This window comes from Bos mutus, chromosome 11 (genome assembly GCF_027580195.1).
Source record: "Bos mutus isolate GX-2022 chromosome 11, NWIPB_WYAK_1.1, whole genome shotgun sequence".
NCBI lineage: Eukaryota > Metazoa > Chordata > Mammalia > Artiodactyla > Bovidae > Bos > Bos mutus.
This window is the reverse complement of record NC_091627.1, coordinates 74,252,765-74,267,318: the sequence shown is the minus strand read 5'-3', so window position 1 is coordinate 74,267,318 and position 14,554 is coordinate 74,252,765. Positions and strand designations below refer to the sequence as shown.

The 14,554-nt window shown below is 37.8% G+C and overlaps 1 protein-coding gene across 3 annotated transcripts in view; it reads right to left on the bottom strand.

The window, feature by feature from the left end:
- NRXN1 (neurexin 1) overlaps window positions 1–14,554 on the bottom strand; it is a 1,230,870-nt gene that overhangs the window by 192,543 nt on the left and 1,023,773 nt on the right. For all 3 annotated transcript variants that reach the window (XM_070379598.1, XM_070379599.1, XM_070379600.1), the window contains one exon: window positions 1,969–2,140. In XM_070379598.1, coding sequence (XP_070235699.1) covers window positions 1,969–2,140 — 172 coding nt within the window. The remainder of the gene's footprint in view (window positions 1–1,968; window positions 2,141–14,554) is intronic.

The window sequence follows — 14,554 nt, the reverse complement described above, 5'->3', positions numbered from 1 at the left end:
TATTAATATAAAGTCCAAGTGTAGATATTTTTAACTTAGTTTAACCCAGAAGTTCCCAAACTAATTTGAGGGTGGGGCTTCCTTTCTCCTGCCATAGGTCACCATTAACATTCTCTAGAGCAGGGTTCTTAAAGACACTGGCTTGGAAAGTGTAACAAGAGTGAAAAGTTAATGAACTAAGATAATTTTAATGAGCTAACTGGTGAAACCAAGTTAAGTTTCAAGAGGCAACTGCAGCACTCTAATATAAGAGTAACAGGATTTGTCCTTTTACAAGTTCGGGTCCACTGTTCACAGAGGACCACATCCCACGGGCAGAGTCTAGACCTTACCCTACTTTATGTCTTCAGTGGTATCCAGCGCAATGATTTCCTCTCAGTAAATAGGTATTGATTAATCTGGATTTTAGATTAAAATCCAGTCGACTCCTGTCATTTCACTAAGGCTGCAGTTATTATAAAAATTGCATTTCTATTAGAATTCAGTAAATGTGATAAGGGTTAGCAGGGGCTATATAACACTGCATTCACATTTAAGTTACTTTGCTTCCATATCTTCCATTCCTTCATCTTATTATAGTTGGTAACAGAAGGTGTGCATTCTCATAATTGTAGTCTTAAGACCTGGATGATTTGAATGACATCAATTCAGGAAATATCTATTGTATCTATTAATTGACAGTATTTTAAAAGGTACTGGGTGTATTATTAATGTGCTTGCCTATGAATTCTGTATTTTCAGAAGAAGACAGTATTTATTACACTAAATTCAGTATATATTTGTAAAGCACCAGATTTACAGAATAGGTTTGAAGTGCAGCTTAAATATGTAGATGTTATAAATTATAAAAGGTCCCAGAGGGCATCAAAGATATTTCATTTCATAATTATGTGTAACTACTAAGGAAAAAGGTTTTTATTTTGTAAGTTAGTTACTTCCTTGAATTACTTCTTGCAAGAAACAAATACTGTAATAGAGAAATTTCTACATAAGTTTTGGTAATCATTTTATTGTGCCAAATGAAATTTTCTTTTTTTAATCTTTTCTCTACCATGCTGTAAATCTGCTGCTGTACATAAAAGAGTTGTTTCCAAAAGGGGTGCACAGAAAAATGAGACAATGTTTCTAGTAGTCTATTTTGCACTAAAATATGGAGAGGATAATAATTAGAGCAAAATACCTTTGTGCTTTAATTTGAATTTTACTTTAAAATGGCATTTTAAAAATTGAGAGTATATGCAATCACAAGTAACTGGTTTAATTTCTAATGTACTGTCTGTTTCAGTAATAGTACTGACAAAACTCATGAATGATGAAGAAAGATAATTTTTATTTTATCAATAATAAATTAACGTTCATTTTATAGACTTGAAATGACTAATCCTAGTGTCACAGAATCTGTGTAAAACCCCATGGTTTAGGACAGTGAAAACAAACATCATTTACTTACATGTTCTCATAACTGCTTATTTATGGTACTGGACAGAGTTCCTTTACTATTTTTGTTTGTCCCTGCCGGCAGCTTTCATGGCTTTCAGCTATGTACCACCATCAAAGGAACTGCATCATCCTATTTTCTTTCAGAGAAAAGTGGTATAATATTCCCTGTCTTAGTTTTGAATTTTAACTTTGTTACTTTTGACAAAGCCTTTCCTTTGTTCAAATGCAAGGATCCAGTAAAAAGAGCTTTGACATGTTGTGCCTTTTATGTGTGCATTTTTCTGGTTTCACTGATGTCCGGAATTTTGCAAACTATAACGTGTGCCTTCAAGTTCTCCTATATAATGCCATTTGTACACTGTATCAAGAACAGTTTAGGATAGCATTACATTCACACGACTCTAACGTCCAATAAATACTTGATGGTTTCTCAGAAAACCCACAATGGGGTGAAACGGACGCAAAACAATGCTTCGTTTTCGTTTGTTTTTCATAAAATCTTCCCCCGATACACATTCACTGGCTTACCTGCAGGGTAGCGCTCAATCACCGGCCAGCTGTCCACCTGCAACGTGGCATTGCCACCACTTCTCGTGAAGCGGACTACGTGGTATTTCCCATCGTTAATGATTGCATTGGACTCTTCGATGGCGATGTCATCCGTCCCAACATTAAATTTAACTCCAATTTTTCCTTGATGCTGGAAGAGAGCAGAGGAGTAAAAAGAGTTGAGTGGAAGTTGTGCTGATTCATCAGTATTTAGTTAGGATTACATTGCTCAAAAATATGCTTCAGAACAACAGTTGTTCTCCTTCGATTTTATTTCTTAAAATTTGTGCTGTGTTCTTGACATCTGGGTAAATCTGAAGCATCTCTCTCACGGATAATTAATATTTCAAAAGACACGCTTTCAAGAGAATTGAGCCGCCTTCTTCCCAGGGGTTGCCACAGACAAGGTGCACAGCTGCCTGTGTGAAACGGTATACTTTCATGTTCTTTAACATAGTTCCTTTAATGCATGCCTTCCATTTCACAAGAAAAATGAGGCTTGAAATTCTCCCTTTTAATAACTGGTGAAATCAGAGCAATAAAGTCTATTTCTGAATCCAACGTGGACAAAGGCTGACAATATAGAAAATCATTCTCTAGAGTATGAACACACAGGCATTTAGTGAGTGCAATCATTATTCACACACAGAAGATCCTCCTATGCTAAGACTCTGAAATTTACTCAAATTATTTTACAGATGATGAAATGATGATGCAGGAAGGTGCAATGACTTGTTCAAGGTCGTATAATAAAAAGGAGGGATGCTAGAGTTAGAATTCAGTTCCCTCGTTCTTAGTGTATATCTAAGCTAAGATGAAGTTAAGATATGGCTATCTAAAATTAACTCTCTAAATTATGTGAAGCAACATTACAGATTATTCTCAGTGCAAAGTTTGTGGCTGTTAACTTTATACTTTCATTATACAAAGCACCAAAGAGAAACATGTGCTTATGCCCTCTGCCTTTGAGAAGCCTTCTCTAACAGCAGGGTTGTCAACTCTGGCATGAGTTCAGTTATTTTTAAAGCATGTGGACTTGCCCTTAATCAGTAGCAGAGAACACTTGCACTGCAGGTCCTTGTCAGAGTACGTAACCTCAAATTGTCGGCAGCTCACCTTTCGTCAAACCTCAGTTGAGAGGAACAACATGGGGGGAAGGGGATGTAAAGGACACACAGCCCATCCATTCCTGCAGAAATTTAAAACCAGGACATCGGAAACCTGAAGATTTGGACCACAGCCTCTTGACCTCTTGCTGGATTCTCATCACTGAACTAAGCAGCAAGAGTATCACATCAGCTTACACTGAGAGTTATTGTACTAACTGAAAAAAAATCTTGTATAACACTACATTAATTGAAGGGAAGTATTTGAAGATGTTGTTTGGGACACTGATCACTGTCATTGTTCCCTTCTCTTTTTCTTATTCCTGGTTCTTAGGGTCCACAAAAGAGCTCTTTCCTGTAACAGGTTAGCACAGCTTTTATTTTTGTGTGTTTTGATTTGTTTTGTGCTTGATGGACAATATGACAAAATCACATTTCCTTTCTGACTTGGGTTATTAGGAAACTCAGTCAAAATGAGGAGGGAAATTTAACAAGCCGCATAGACCTCTGCTCTTCTGTTTTAACCTGGGCTTATTTTTATATTCTACGTATTTCTCAAGTTTCTTACTTTGAAGTATATGCCACTGTAAGGCGTTTTGCTTTCTTATAGATTAATTCAGAAGATAAGCAAGAGAATTTCAATGAACACTTTTTAACCAAGGACCTATAAAGACTTTTGTAGAAAATTTTAAAGCCTAGGTATTTTGTGTAAACACTCATTATTTTTTCATTTTAGTAGGATTCCTCTTTGCTCATTTTCAGTAAAATATTTAACATGGCATATTTATATTTTAACACCTGTGATACAATGCCACAGGAAATTTTTTAAGAATAGTTTATTATCTTTATTTCAGCAACAACTCTATAGTGTCCTAAGCACTTTACCAATACTAACTCTGATATTTTTCCTATCAACTCCAAGAGAGGGGTATTATTCTGTCTGCATTTGACAGATGAGGAAATTGAAGCACAGAATGATAAAGTAATTTAGCTAAGGTCATGCAGCTAGAAAGAGAAAAGCTGTGATTCAAACGCAGGCAGTTGGGGTCCAGTGGTTGAGCTCCTAATCATTACACTAGGCAGAATTTTAGGAATATTGGGTCATCCTCTAGCTACAGGTAGCATATTTGGTAAATCTGGTTGTTCTTTGTTACTGGTTTTATCTTTCTGGCTAGAATAAGGAGCCCCATGGAGGCTCTTATTATGCTCTGCAGATTGTTTGCATGTATCAATCAATGCATGCTTAAAATAATTTTAGAGAGGACAGTAAGCGACTGATATGTGGACATTTGTTGTTCAGTTGCCCAGTCATGTCCAAGTCTTTGCAACCCCATACATTGCAGCACACCAGGCCTCTTTGTCCTCACCATCTCCCAAAGTATGCTCAAGTTCATGTCCATTGCATTGGTGATGCCATCCAGTCATCTCATCCTCTGACTCTCTCTTCTCCTTCTGCCCTCAGTCTTTAACATGGACATAACTGGATGTTAAAATGGACTCTTTTGTCTCAGTTTCAGCTGCAATCTTGACATGTCAGTAAGTAAACAAAGAACAAACAAATAAAAAAGGCCAGCTTTCAACTTACCTTTTACAAAATGAGGTACAAGACTGCCTAAGCCAGACTTGCAAAGAAGAGCACTGAAAACTACTTTTGGGACCCTTGAGTAATTACCTATTTGCAGCCAATTAAAAAGGCAAGAAAGACCAAGAGGTGATTGATAATTAGAAGAGGATTTTTGGAGAAAATTGGGGTGTGATGTGATTTGCATGTACCTCCAAGACAGAAGGTTACTTTTCCCTTATCTTAGGGGTACAGGGGAAAGGGACTTTAACGGCACATCCCAGGAAGTTTGATACTTGTCTCCTGGAAGCTGGGAGCAGTTGTGGAGGTAATCAGCCACCCTGGCTGCCCTTGCCTGGGATTTGACTCTTGCCCAACAAATTTTCAAGGGGAGAGACTATTACTGACTGATGCTCTGATGGCAGAGCAAGGAGTTACTACTGCCCCAGGGATAACCTGTTAATATTTCATTAGAAGAAAGAACAGGTAAGCATTACACATGGACCATGGGTTAGAGAGCCAGCACAGAACAGTGCCGTATTCTATCCGAGAGGGTCCCTGGAGAGAGAGGTGGTGAGTAGTGAAGACAACTCAACAGAAAGAGCATGGAGTTGCAGTGACGGGTGCGCAGGGACTGAGGTGAAATCCTAAAGGACTATCTGAAGGAGGTGCATTTACCCACTTTCAGGGAATTGCAAGTAAAGAAATTTCAAACATGTGGTTTGAAATTTTTGTGTGTGTGGCACACACACACAAAAATCCCACCAAAATGTCCCCCAAAAGCGCTTCTCCGAGCCAAATTTAAGCATGGGCTAAACCCAGCTAGATGGTTACTACTGTATTAGCCAAGTGAGATCATTTCTGTTCCTTATCTCCTCTTCCTTCTCCTGCTTCATACCTGAAGCAATCAGAAAGGAGGAGGAGTAAAGGCCTTGGAAGTAAGAGGAGACATGACCCTGTTCCCTCACCCCGTGCAAGTAGCAGCTCCAAGGCGGCCCAAGCAGGCATGAGGCTGGCTTTAACTGAAACTCTTTTTATTATTACAAACGAGAAAGCTGAAACTGGGCTTCCCAGGTGACATAGCGGTAAAGAATTTGCCTGCCAATGCAGGAGACTCAAGAGTAGATCCCTTGGAGTAGCAAATGGCAACTCACACCAGTTTTCTTATCTGGAAAATTCCATGGACAGAGGAGCCTGGCAGGTTACAGTGCTTGGGGTCGCAAAGAGTCAGACATGACTGACAGACTGAGCATACACGTAAGCTGAAATTATATCCACGTGAACAGAGGACTTTTTTTCATTATCCAAGAGTGACCAAGGTAATAATGAGACTTTTTCTAGACTTTACTGGAGTAAAGAAGAAATATTCCATGGAACAGTTTTAAATTCCTGTCACAACCTAGGAATCCACTCTTTCACCATAACAAGCATGTGAGGATATCTGTTACTCTAGAGTTGATTGCTTTAGTGTTTCTTCTATTATAGACATGTATCTTATCCCAGAATAGACAGAAAGAAATTCTTAAAGTTTACTACTTGTTCTGACAGGAAGGCTGCAGAAGGCTATTTTCATCAGAGTTCTAATCATTAAGGAGATTCAAGTTCTGTGAATAGACATGTTACAATGCTAAAGATACAAAACGCACCAAAATCTGAAAAGAGTCCTTTACCTTATCCCTATATTTTTTGGCAATATGAAATGTAAAATGCTTATTTTCTTTTTTGAGTTTATATATATAACTTACTGGGGCTTCTCACATGGCTCAGTGGTAAAGAATCTGCCTGCCAAGCAGGAGATGTGAATTCAACCTCTGGGTTGGGAAGATCCCCTGGAGAAGGAAATGGCAACCCACTCCAGTATCCTTGCCTGTGAAATCCCAGGGACAGAGGAGCCTGGCCAGCTATAGTCTTTGGGATCTCAAAGAGTTGGGCATGACTTAGCTACTAAATCACCACCACCATATAATTTATTGGGGTCTAGTTGCTTTATAATGTTGTATTAATCTCTGCAGTACAATGAAGTGAATTGGCTCTATGTATACATACATTCCCTCCCTCTTGGATCTCCCTCCCACTCCCCACCCCATCCCAGCCATCTTGGTCCCCACAGAGCAGCGAGCTGAGCTCCCTGTGCTATACAGCAGGTTCCCACTGGCTATCCATGTTACCCCTGGTAGTGTTATATGGTAATACCAATCTCCCAATTCATTCCACCTCCTCTCCGCCGCTCCATGTCCACATGTCCATTTTATATGTTTGCATCTCTATTTCTGCCCTGAAAATAGGTTCATCTGTACCATTTTTCTAGGTCCCATGTATATGTGATAAAATATATATTTTCTAGTGTAAAGAAACTCCCAGATTTCTCAGGGATTCATTTCTTGCAACAAAACAGACTGTCAAGAAACAGAGAGAACTGGTGATACTTGGAGAGCTTCTGACTTTAAACAATGCTCATATTTTCCTGCATATGCTGATTTGGTCCTTCAGTTTCCAACATCTTTGACATCTCATGGATTCAAAGTCCAGAGTCAACTAGAACTGAATTATCACCTGAGTAGGTTCAAACAATAGACTGTACCCTAACGCAGACATCATTTACTCCACTCCAGTTTGCATCAAGTTCTTGAAAAACAGTTTAAGTATAAATAATAGCCAATAGGCCAATTTTTCCCCTAAAAAACAAATAAAAAGGCATAAAAACAATAAAATATTAATATCAAGCATATTTAGAGTGCCAATATTTATAGTTCTATTCAGAAACTGTAAATATTCTCAAAACACACCCCTCCCATATTAACAGGCTAGAAAGTCATTTCAATTACATAAACAATAAAACTTGCTAAACTTTCTTGCCAATGGATAATTACAATTTAAAAGAATTCATTTCAAATTCTTATTCTCTGGGATTAAATGTGTTTGTCTCTGGCAAATTCTCATGAATATTGCATTAGCAAAACCAGAAGCAGTTTCACCGGACATGTACTTATCTTTCAACACTGTATCTTTCTTAAAATAGATAACTGGCTCACATAATAATTTCAAAAGTCTATTATGAGAATATCAGTAACGAGGCATTTATAATTTAATGAAGTCTTTCCATGGATTCATTAAATAAATAGTGACAAAGGTAATTATTGATTTTTTCACATAAGCTGATTTCACAATAAGGATTATATTATTAAGCCAAGTTAAAAGGAAACATGAAAGATGACACCAGGAAGGAACTTGAAAGATTTAGCCAGTGACACTAAAGTTAATTCATCTCTTAGTTCCATCTGCAATCACATACTCATTTGAAAAATATTTGTTTTAATCAAGATCTGGATTCAATGATTTACTCAATATCTTGGGCATACTTCAAGCAGGATGTTTGATGTTCAAGATGCAGATATATTTCAATCTATATGCATATGAAATAGATACAACAAAATATATATACTATGGCATACAGATACATCCACTGCTTTGTTCCCTATTCTGGGGTTGTTAGGAAGAAGTGTTTAGCTCAATTATGTCCAAGAAAACAGTAAAAAAAAAAAAAAGAAAAAGTGTCTTTTTTGTTGTTGTTCATTTATTTAATCATACTCTTATAATACCACTAAACAAAATAAATAAGTGTGTAATCCAGCATGGCATGTAGATTAGCAAGGAGACTTGCTTATGGTCTGTAAGCTTCTGTTGTGCCACACAGTACAGCTCAATACTCCAGGGCCCCACTGCAGAGAGAACTTGATGATGTCTTCAAATGCACTCAACACTCAGGTTCATTTCCTATCGTACAGAACAGTCCCCGTGTCCAAGTCTACCCTGTCAACTAAAATCAGAATCAGGTTAAATGTCATGTTTTGCTCCTCCAGAGACTAATCCTTACCCGGGAACAAGATTTTAAGGCTGATGATGACGCTGAGACCTAGAGTCACTGCTGCTGGGAGTAAGTGACACTGCACAGTGTCAGAGCCAGAGAGGCATCTGTTCTCTCACCTCAAAAGAGAGATACCAATTCAGATAACTGCTAATTTAACCCCTGCACATTTTCCAGTAAGTGACTCAGGGGTCCGCATGGTAGAGATTGTGCTTACCTGTCTAGATGGACTATAATGTCAGCACGTGGTTTGGATCTAGGCATTTTAACCTGGCAATGCACTCTCTCTCCCCAACAGAAACCCCAAACCATTTCAAAAACAGAAGGTCGCTGCTCCCCTGTCTTCCACTTTCCCTATTGACTAATACTTTTTTCTTCATTCAGTTAATAAATACAAATTGAATAATATGAATTCTGCATTTGATAAGCATGCAGACAATACAAACAGGTCATGTGTGTTCTCTGCCCTTCAGAAAGTTTCAATCAAATTGGAGAGATAAAGGGGAGATAAATAATGCATGAAAATACTCATATCCTTAAAAGAGGGGAGAGATTGGCAGGAGGAGCATAGCTGCTCTGTGAGGAAGGTTTCAAAGTGTCTCAGGAAGCCTTCGACTGTACGGCAGAAGCAAGCCAGTTGGACAGCTGTCAGCCAGCCAGTGGATACCAAAGACATTCAGGGATGTAGAAGATATGTTCTCTCTGCCTCCCGTCTCTCTTTCTGGGCCCTACACACTACAGGGCTCACTGAGCACCAGACATTCAGTAATAATAGAATGAGGCATTCTCATAATAGACTTTTGAAACATACCAGGAATCTACCTGAAACTCCTAGCTGACATAAAGCTAAGTGTTATTTTCTCTATCTGCTCAGAGAGTTTAAATAATGTACCTCAAATCATACAGCTAATAAATATAAGTATGGAAACCTCATCAAATCCCTCGTCAAGGGATTTTGTAAAAACAAAGTATTTTCAGTTGTGCTATGTTCTACAAGATCCTGAAATCAAAGAATGGAGTCAAGAGCAGGGTTATTGAGAAGTACACCTTTCTTTTTGGCTGATGACATTTCACAGCACCATATGATAAAGAACCAGAAGTGGCTAAAATCTAGAATGATCACTGTAGCGAGATATCATTAAAGGCTCATGCATTCTAAGAAAATCATATTTTCATTTACTCATCAAATCTTCATGGAGGACAGTATACCTTTTCTAATGTGCCCATGTTCTTTAGACTGCTATAGCTTCTTTGAAGGAGAAGGCGATGGCACCCCACTCCAGTACTCTTGCCTGGAAAACCCCATGGACGGAGGAGCCTGGTGGGCTGCAGTCCACGGGGTCGCGAAGAGTCGGACACGACTGAGCGACTTCACTTTCGCTTTTCACTTTCATGCATTGGAGAAGGAAATGACAACCCACTCCAGTGTTATTGCCTGGAGAATCCCAGGGACAGCGGAGCCTCGTGGGCTGCTATCTATGGGGTCGCACAGAGTCAGACATGACTGAAGTGACTTAACAGCAGCAGCAGCAGCTTCTTTGATTCCATGAAACTATATCCTGACAATGGTATCACCCTTCTGGAGGCTTATACTCATCTCCTGGTCCTCAGACTGTCTAATAAAACTTTGTAAGCTCATGACAGCCCCCCAAAACAGACTACTCATTTTAGGTGTTAGTTTTTATGTACCTGTTTTAACTTCTCAACCGTATGATAAAGAACTTGAGAGTAAAAAAAAACAAACAAAAACTCCAAACTGACTTATTCCTTATTGTTTCCTTCACAGCACTATGAGGACTACCTCTGTGCTTATAGTTTTCCAAGGCTCTTGCACCTACACATTCTTTTTTAAATTGAGATCTAATTCACCTACCATAAAATCTGTCCTTTTAAAGTATACACTTCAGTGATTTTAGAACATTCACAAGGTTGTGCAAGCATCACCATTATTTAATTCCAGGATGTTTTCATCACACTGCAATTTTCTTTTGATGAGATAATGCACATAAAGTTCTTAGCACACTTAATGGCCACTCAGCACCTCTGAGCTCAATTATTATTATTACTTCTATCATTGCTATTCTTACATTTGGAAAACAATGTTTTACTTCACAGTAGTTTGATGGAAGTTAATTAAAACAATGCTTGAATTATATAGTCACTGCGGTGCAGTTAGAACATACAGTACCTTGACTGATTTTCACAACAATTTGTGAATTACCGTATCTACTTTGCAAATAAAAAAGCTAAAGAAAAACTGAGAATGAAAGCTTGGAAAAACTGAGACCTGACCAAAGTAAAAGCATCTATTTACCAGCTGGCTTAAGAGGGACTATTCTAAAATCTAATCATGCTCACCTGTGGTATAAACTGCTCAGCCACAGGTTGTACTAAAGCAGAGACTGCTTGATTAGACACCCCTCTATGAACCCTCCAATGTTAATGATACTATCATTCTATGAAAAGCCTAAATGGATTGCTTAGTGGTTAGTATAGAGGGAGATAAAATAAAAAGAGAGAGAGGGAGAGAGAAGGAGAGAAGGAGGGAGAAAGGAAGAAAGGACTTGTTAGTTTTTTGAAATAAATCAAAGGTACCTACATTTGAATTTGAGTCCTAGATTTTTTTCAAAGTTTATACAATAGCTGAGATCTAAGATTGTGTTATATTTTTAAATCAGAAATTCTTCAATTTATAAGGGGAAAGGGGATATCCCACTAGACCGATGTTTCAGAATAACCTAGGAGGTTTTTGTAAACCTTGTGTGTTTGTTTTTTTTTCCAAGAAAGTATAACCCTTCTCTTCAGAGGGCATGAAGAGACTTGTCTTTATGGGTAAGATCACATGGCTTACCACGTTTGTAGGACTCAGTGGTGGTGGTGAGCATAGAAGCCAATGAGTTCTTCTTTGAAGGACAGATAGACCCTGAGTTCTAGTGATAACACTGACTCTTCAATGCCTCCATTTCCTCACATTATCTCTCCTTAGATGAAATTAAATCAATAATCAGAATACTGTTGGGATTAAAATAGCCTACTAAGTGACTGGTGGGTGTGTCTTTGAAAGGGGCCATCATCTTACTGTTGATATTTTGAAACTATCTCTATTTTGCTTACCAGTTGAGCCTATACTGGATTTTGCTGTGTTTAGTAGCTCAGTCGTGCCCAACTCTTTGCAATCCCAAGGACTGTAGCCCACCAGCCTCCTCTGTCCATGGGAATTCTCCAGGCAAGAATACTGGAATGGGTTGCCAAGCCCTCCTCCAGGGGATCTTTCCAACCCAGGAATTGAACCCAGGTCCCCCACATTGCAAGCAGATTCTTTACCATTATCTTTCATATTTTAAAAGACATTCTCCAACCATTATGAAGTTTTCTCAGTGTGGCTATGGGTTCATAAATCTCTAGTCTTTTTCATCATACTTTCCGTGGTTCAAATAGCATATCTCTGCATGATGCCACACAACTCTAGGATGAAATAAAGCAAAATTATTCTCTTGGGAATCAGAGACAGCTATTTAAGATCATTAATTCTGCATTTCCATCCACTGAAATAAATAACCATCATAAAATAGAAATATGCATCTTTAAATGTGTCCTTGTATATAAAGAATGTATACTATCATTAAGCTCTCTTTCCCTGAATAATCAAAAAGCAGAAATTAAGCAGATGAAAAGCAGGCATTGACTGGTGACCCGTCTCAGGTTCTTAACTTTTCACAGTAAGATCTCTGGGTTGAACGTGTAGCCCAGTGGTCTGGCATCATGACAAACCTCTTGAGCTGCTGCATGGAGATATAAGGTGACACCTGCTTAAGCCTTATCAAAAGTTCAGTAGGTTGATCAAATATGGCTTGTTAATGGTTTTTAAAATTTGTTTTATTATAACCTTTAAACCCTTGGTTGGGTGTTAAATTAGCTTTGGTCATATTTTATGGTCATTCAGGAAACTGTAGGCAATAAACACTGGGTTTCAGCTGCTAATTAAAACCATAACCTTTGTTTCTCTGCTTCTCTTTGATTCCTTGTCTTTGGGCTGTTACACTGCTTGTTATTAATTCCTGCCCAGAAATTGGACAGGAATAGGACATTCAACTCTCCCAGTTGCAATAGCTGTTGGAATTTCTACGTAAAATAATTTTTCTATAAAAGAAGTCTGGGATTATTTGTGGATTTCATTTACTCGTATCCCAGAATCATCATTTTCATGGAGAGCTGACTATGCAATTATGGTCTGACTTTCAAATTTCCACAGCATAGAGAACACTATCTTTTAGACAAGAGATAAAACATCTGTGGATGGTGGCTTCAGTCCTCTTCATGGTAAATATTATCTTAGTAACCAGGTTGTAAGTAAAGTAAAATTAGTCTTTATATTAACAAAATCTTTAGGGACTTCCCTGCTTGCTCAGTGGTAAAGAATCTGCCTGCTAATGCAGGAGAAATAGATTCACTCTCTGATCCAGGAAGATTCTACATGCCACAGAGCAAATAGTTGTGCCACAACTATTAAATCTGTGCACCAGAGCTGAGGAACCGCAACTACTAAGCCTGTGTGTCTAGAGCCCACGCTCTGCAATAAAAGAAGTTACCACAATGAGAAGCCCATACACGGCAACTCAAGAGTGGCCCTCTGCTCACCACAGCTAGAGAAAAGCCTGCACAGCAATGAAGACACAGCACAGTCAAAAAATAAAGAAACAAAATTATTTTTAAAATCTGTAAAATTTGAATGACTCAGTAAGTGAATGATTATAAAATATACATGAAATTAAAAGGTTAGTTTGGAAGGGATACAATTTTTTAAATTGTTTTTATAAATTTTGACTTGAAACCAGAAAAATAATAGTGAGATAATATTTTCAAGTGTGTTTGATGAACTGACTTTTAAATAATGCTATCTTGGTTTCCACAAGCCTTGAGCAGAGACTTAATTTGAAACACATTCCAAGAGAAAAGCTGACAGGGCTACCTTTCACTTTTTCATTTTTGTTGACTTCTTGCCCAGGAATACCTGTCTATATTCTTAGAAAAAGCAAAGGTATATATATATATATATATATATATATATATATATACACACACACACACACACACACACATATGGGTAGGCTTTCCAGGTGGCTCAGTGTAAATAACCTGTCTGCCACTGCAGGAGACACAGGTTCAATCCTTGGGTTGGGAAAATCCCCTGGTGAAGGAAATGACAACCCACTCCAGTATTCTTGCCTGGGAAAACTCATGGACCGAGGAGCCTGGCAGGCTACAGTTCTTGGGGTCATAAAAGAGTCAGACATGACTTAGCGACTAAACAACAACAACATACGGGCAGACAAAGGCATTCACCAAAGACTATTTTCTATAGAATCAGCAAGGTTCTATTATCCCCAGTGTGGTAAGCAATGATTTCTCTAGCCATCAAAAAATAAATCTATGTTTATATGTGCAATTTTGGCAGAAAAGAGTTTTCAGAAGAGAATATAAAATCTCTAAGGCTGACGCTCCTGATGATTATGACCTTTCTTTATGTTAATAAAACAATAATATTGTCATGAAAATAAAATAATAAGAAACATTCAGCAAGTTTCTATTAGATGCCGTACATTTCATGAAAATGCTACACCACTCTACCCAGGATTTAAAATTTTAAATAGGTACACGTTGATTGTGTTTATATACATTCATTTTTTTCCTAAATTATATGATTTCCTTGGATAAATGACACTAAAATTCTGGAAACAAAAAATACTAAACTTGTGTAAGTCTTCACTTGTATTTATTTATTTACTGATTCATTCATTCAACAAATACAGATGGATTTCATACTGTACTCCTGACATTTTACCAAATTCTGAATAAACAGGGGTTAACAAAATAGTGCCACTGCCATTATGAAGCTTTAAGTCTCTTATTATTTCTTTATATATTAAAATTATTTCTTTATATAATAACATTTCTTTATATATTAAAATTTATATTAGCATAGAAAGTATGCTAAGGGTCAAGAGGAAAAGGGCAGGGTGTTATGAGAGGCAT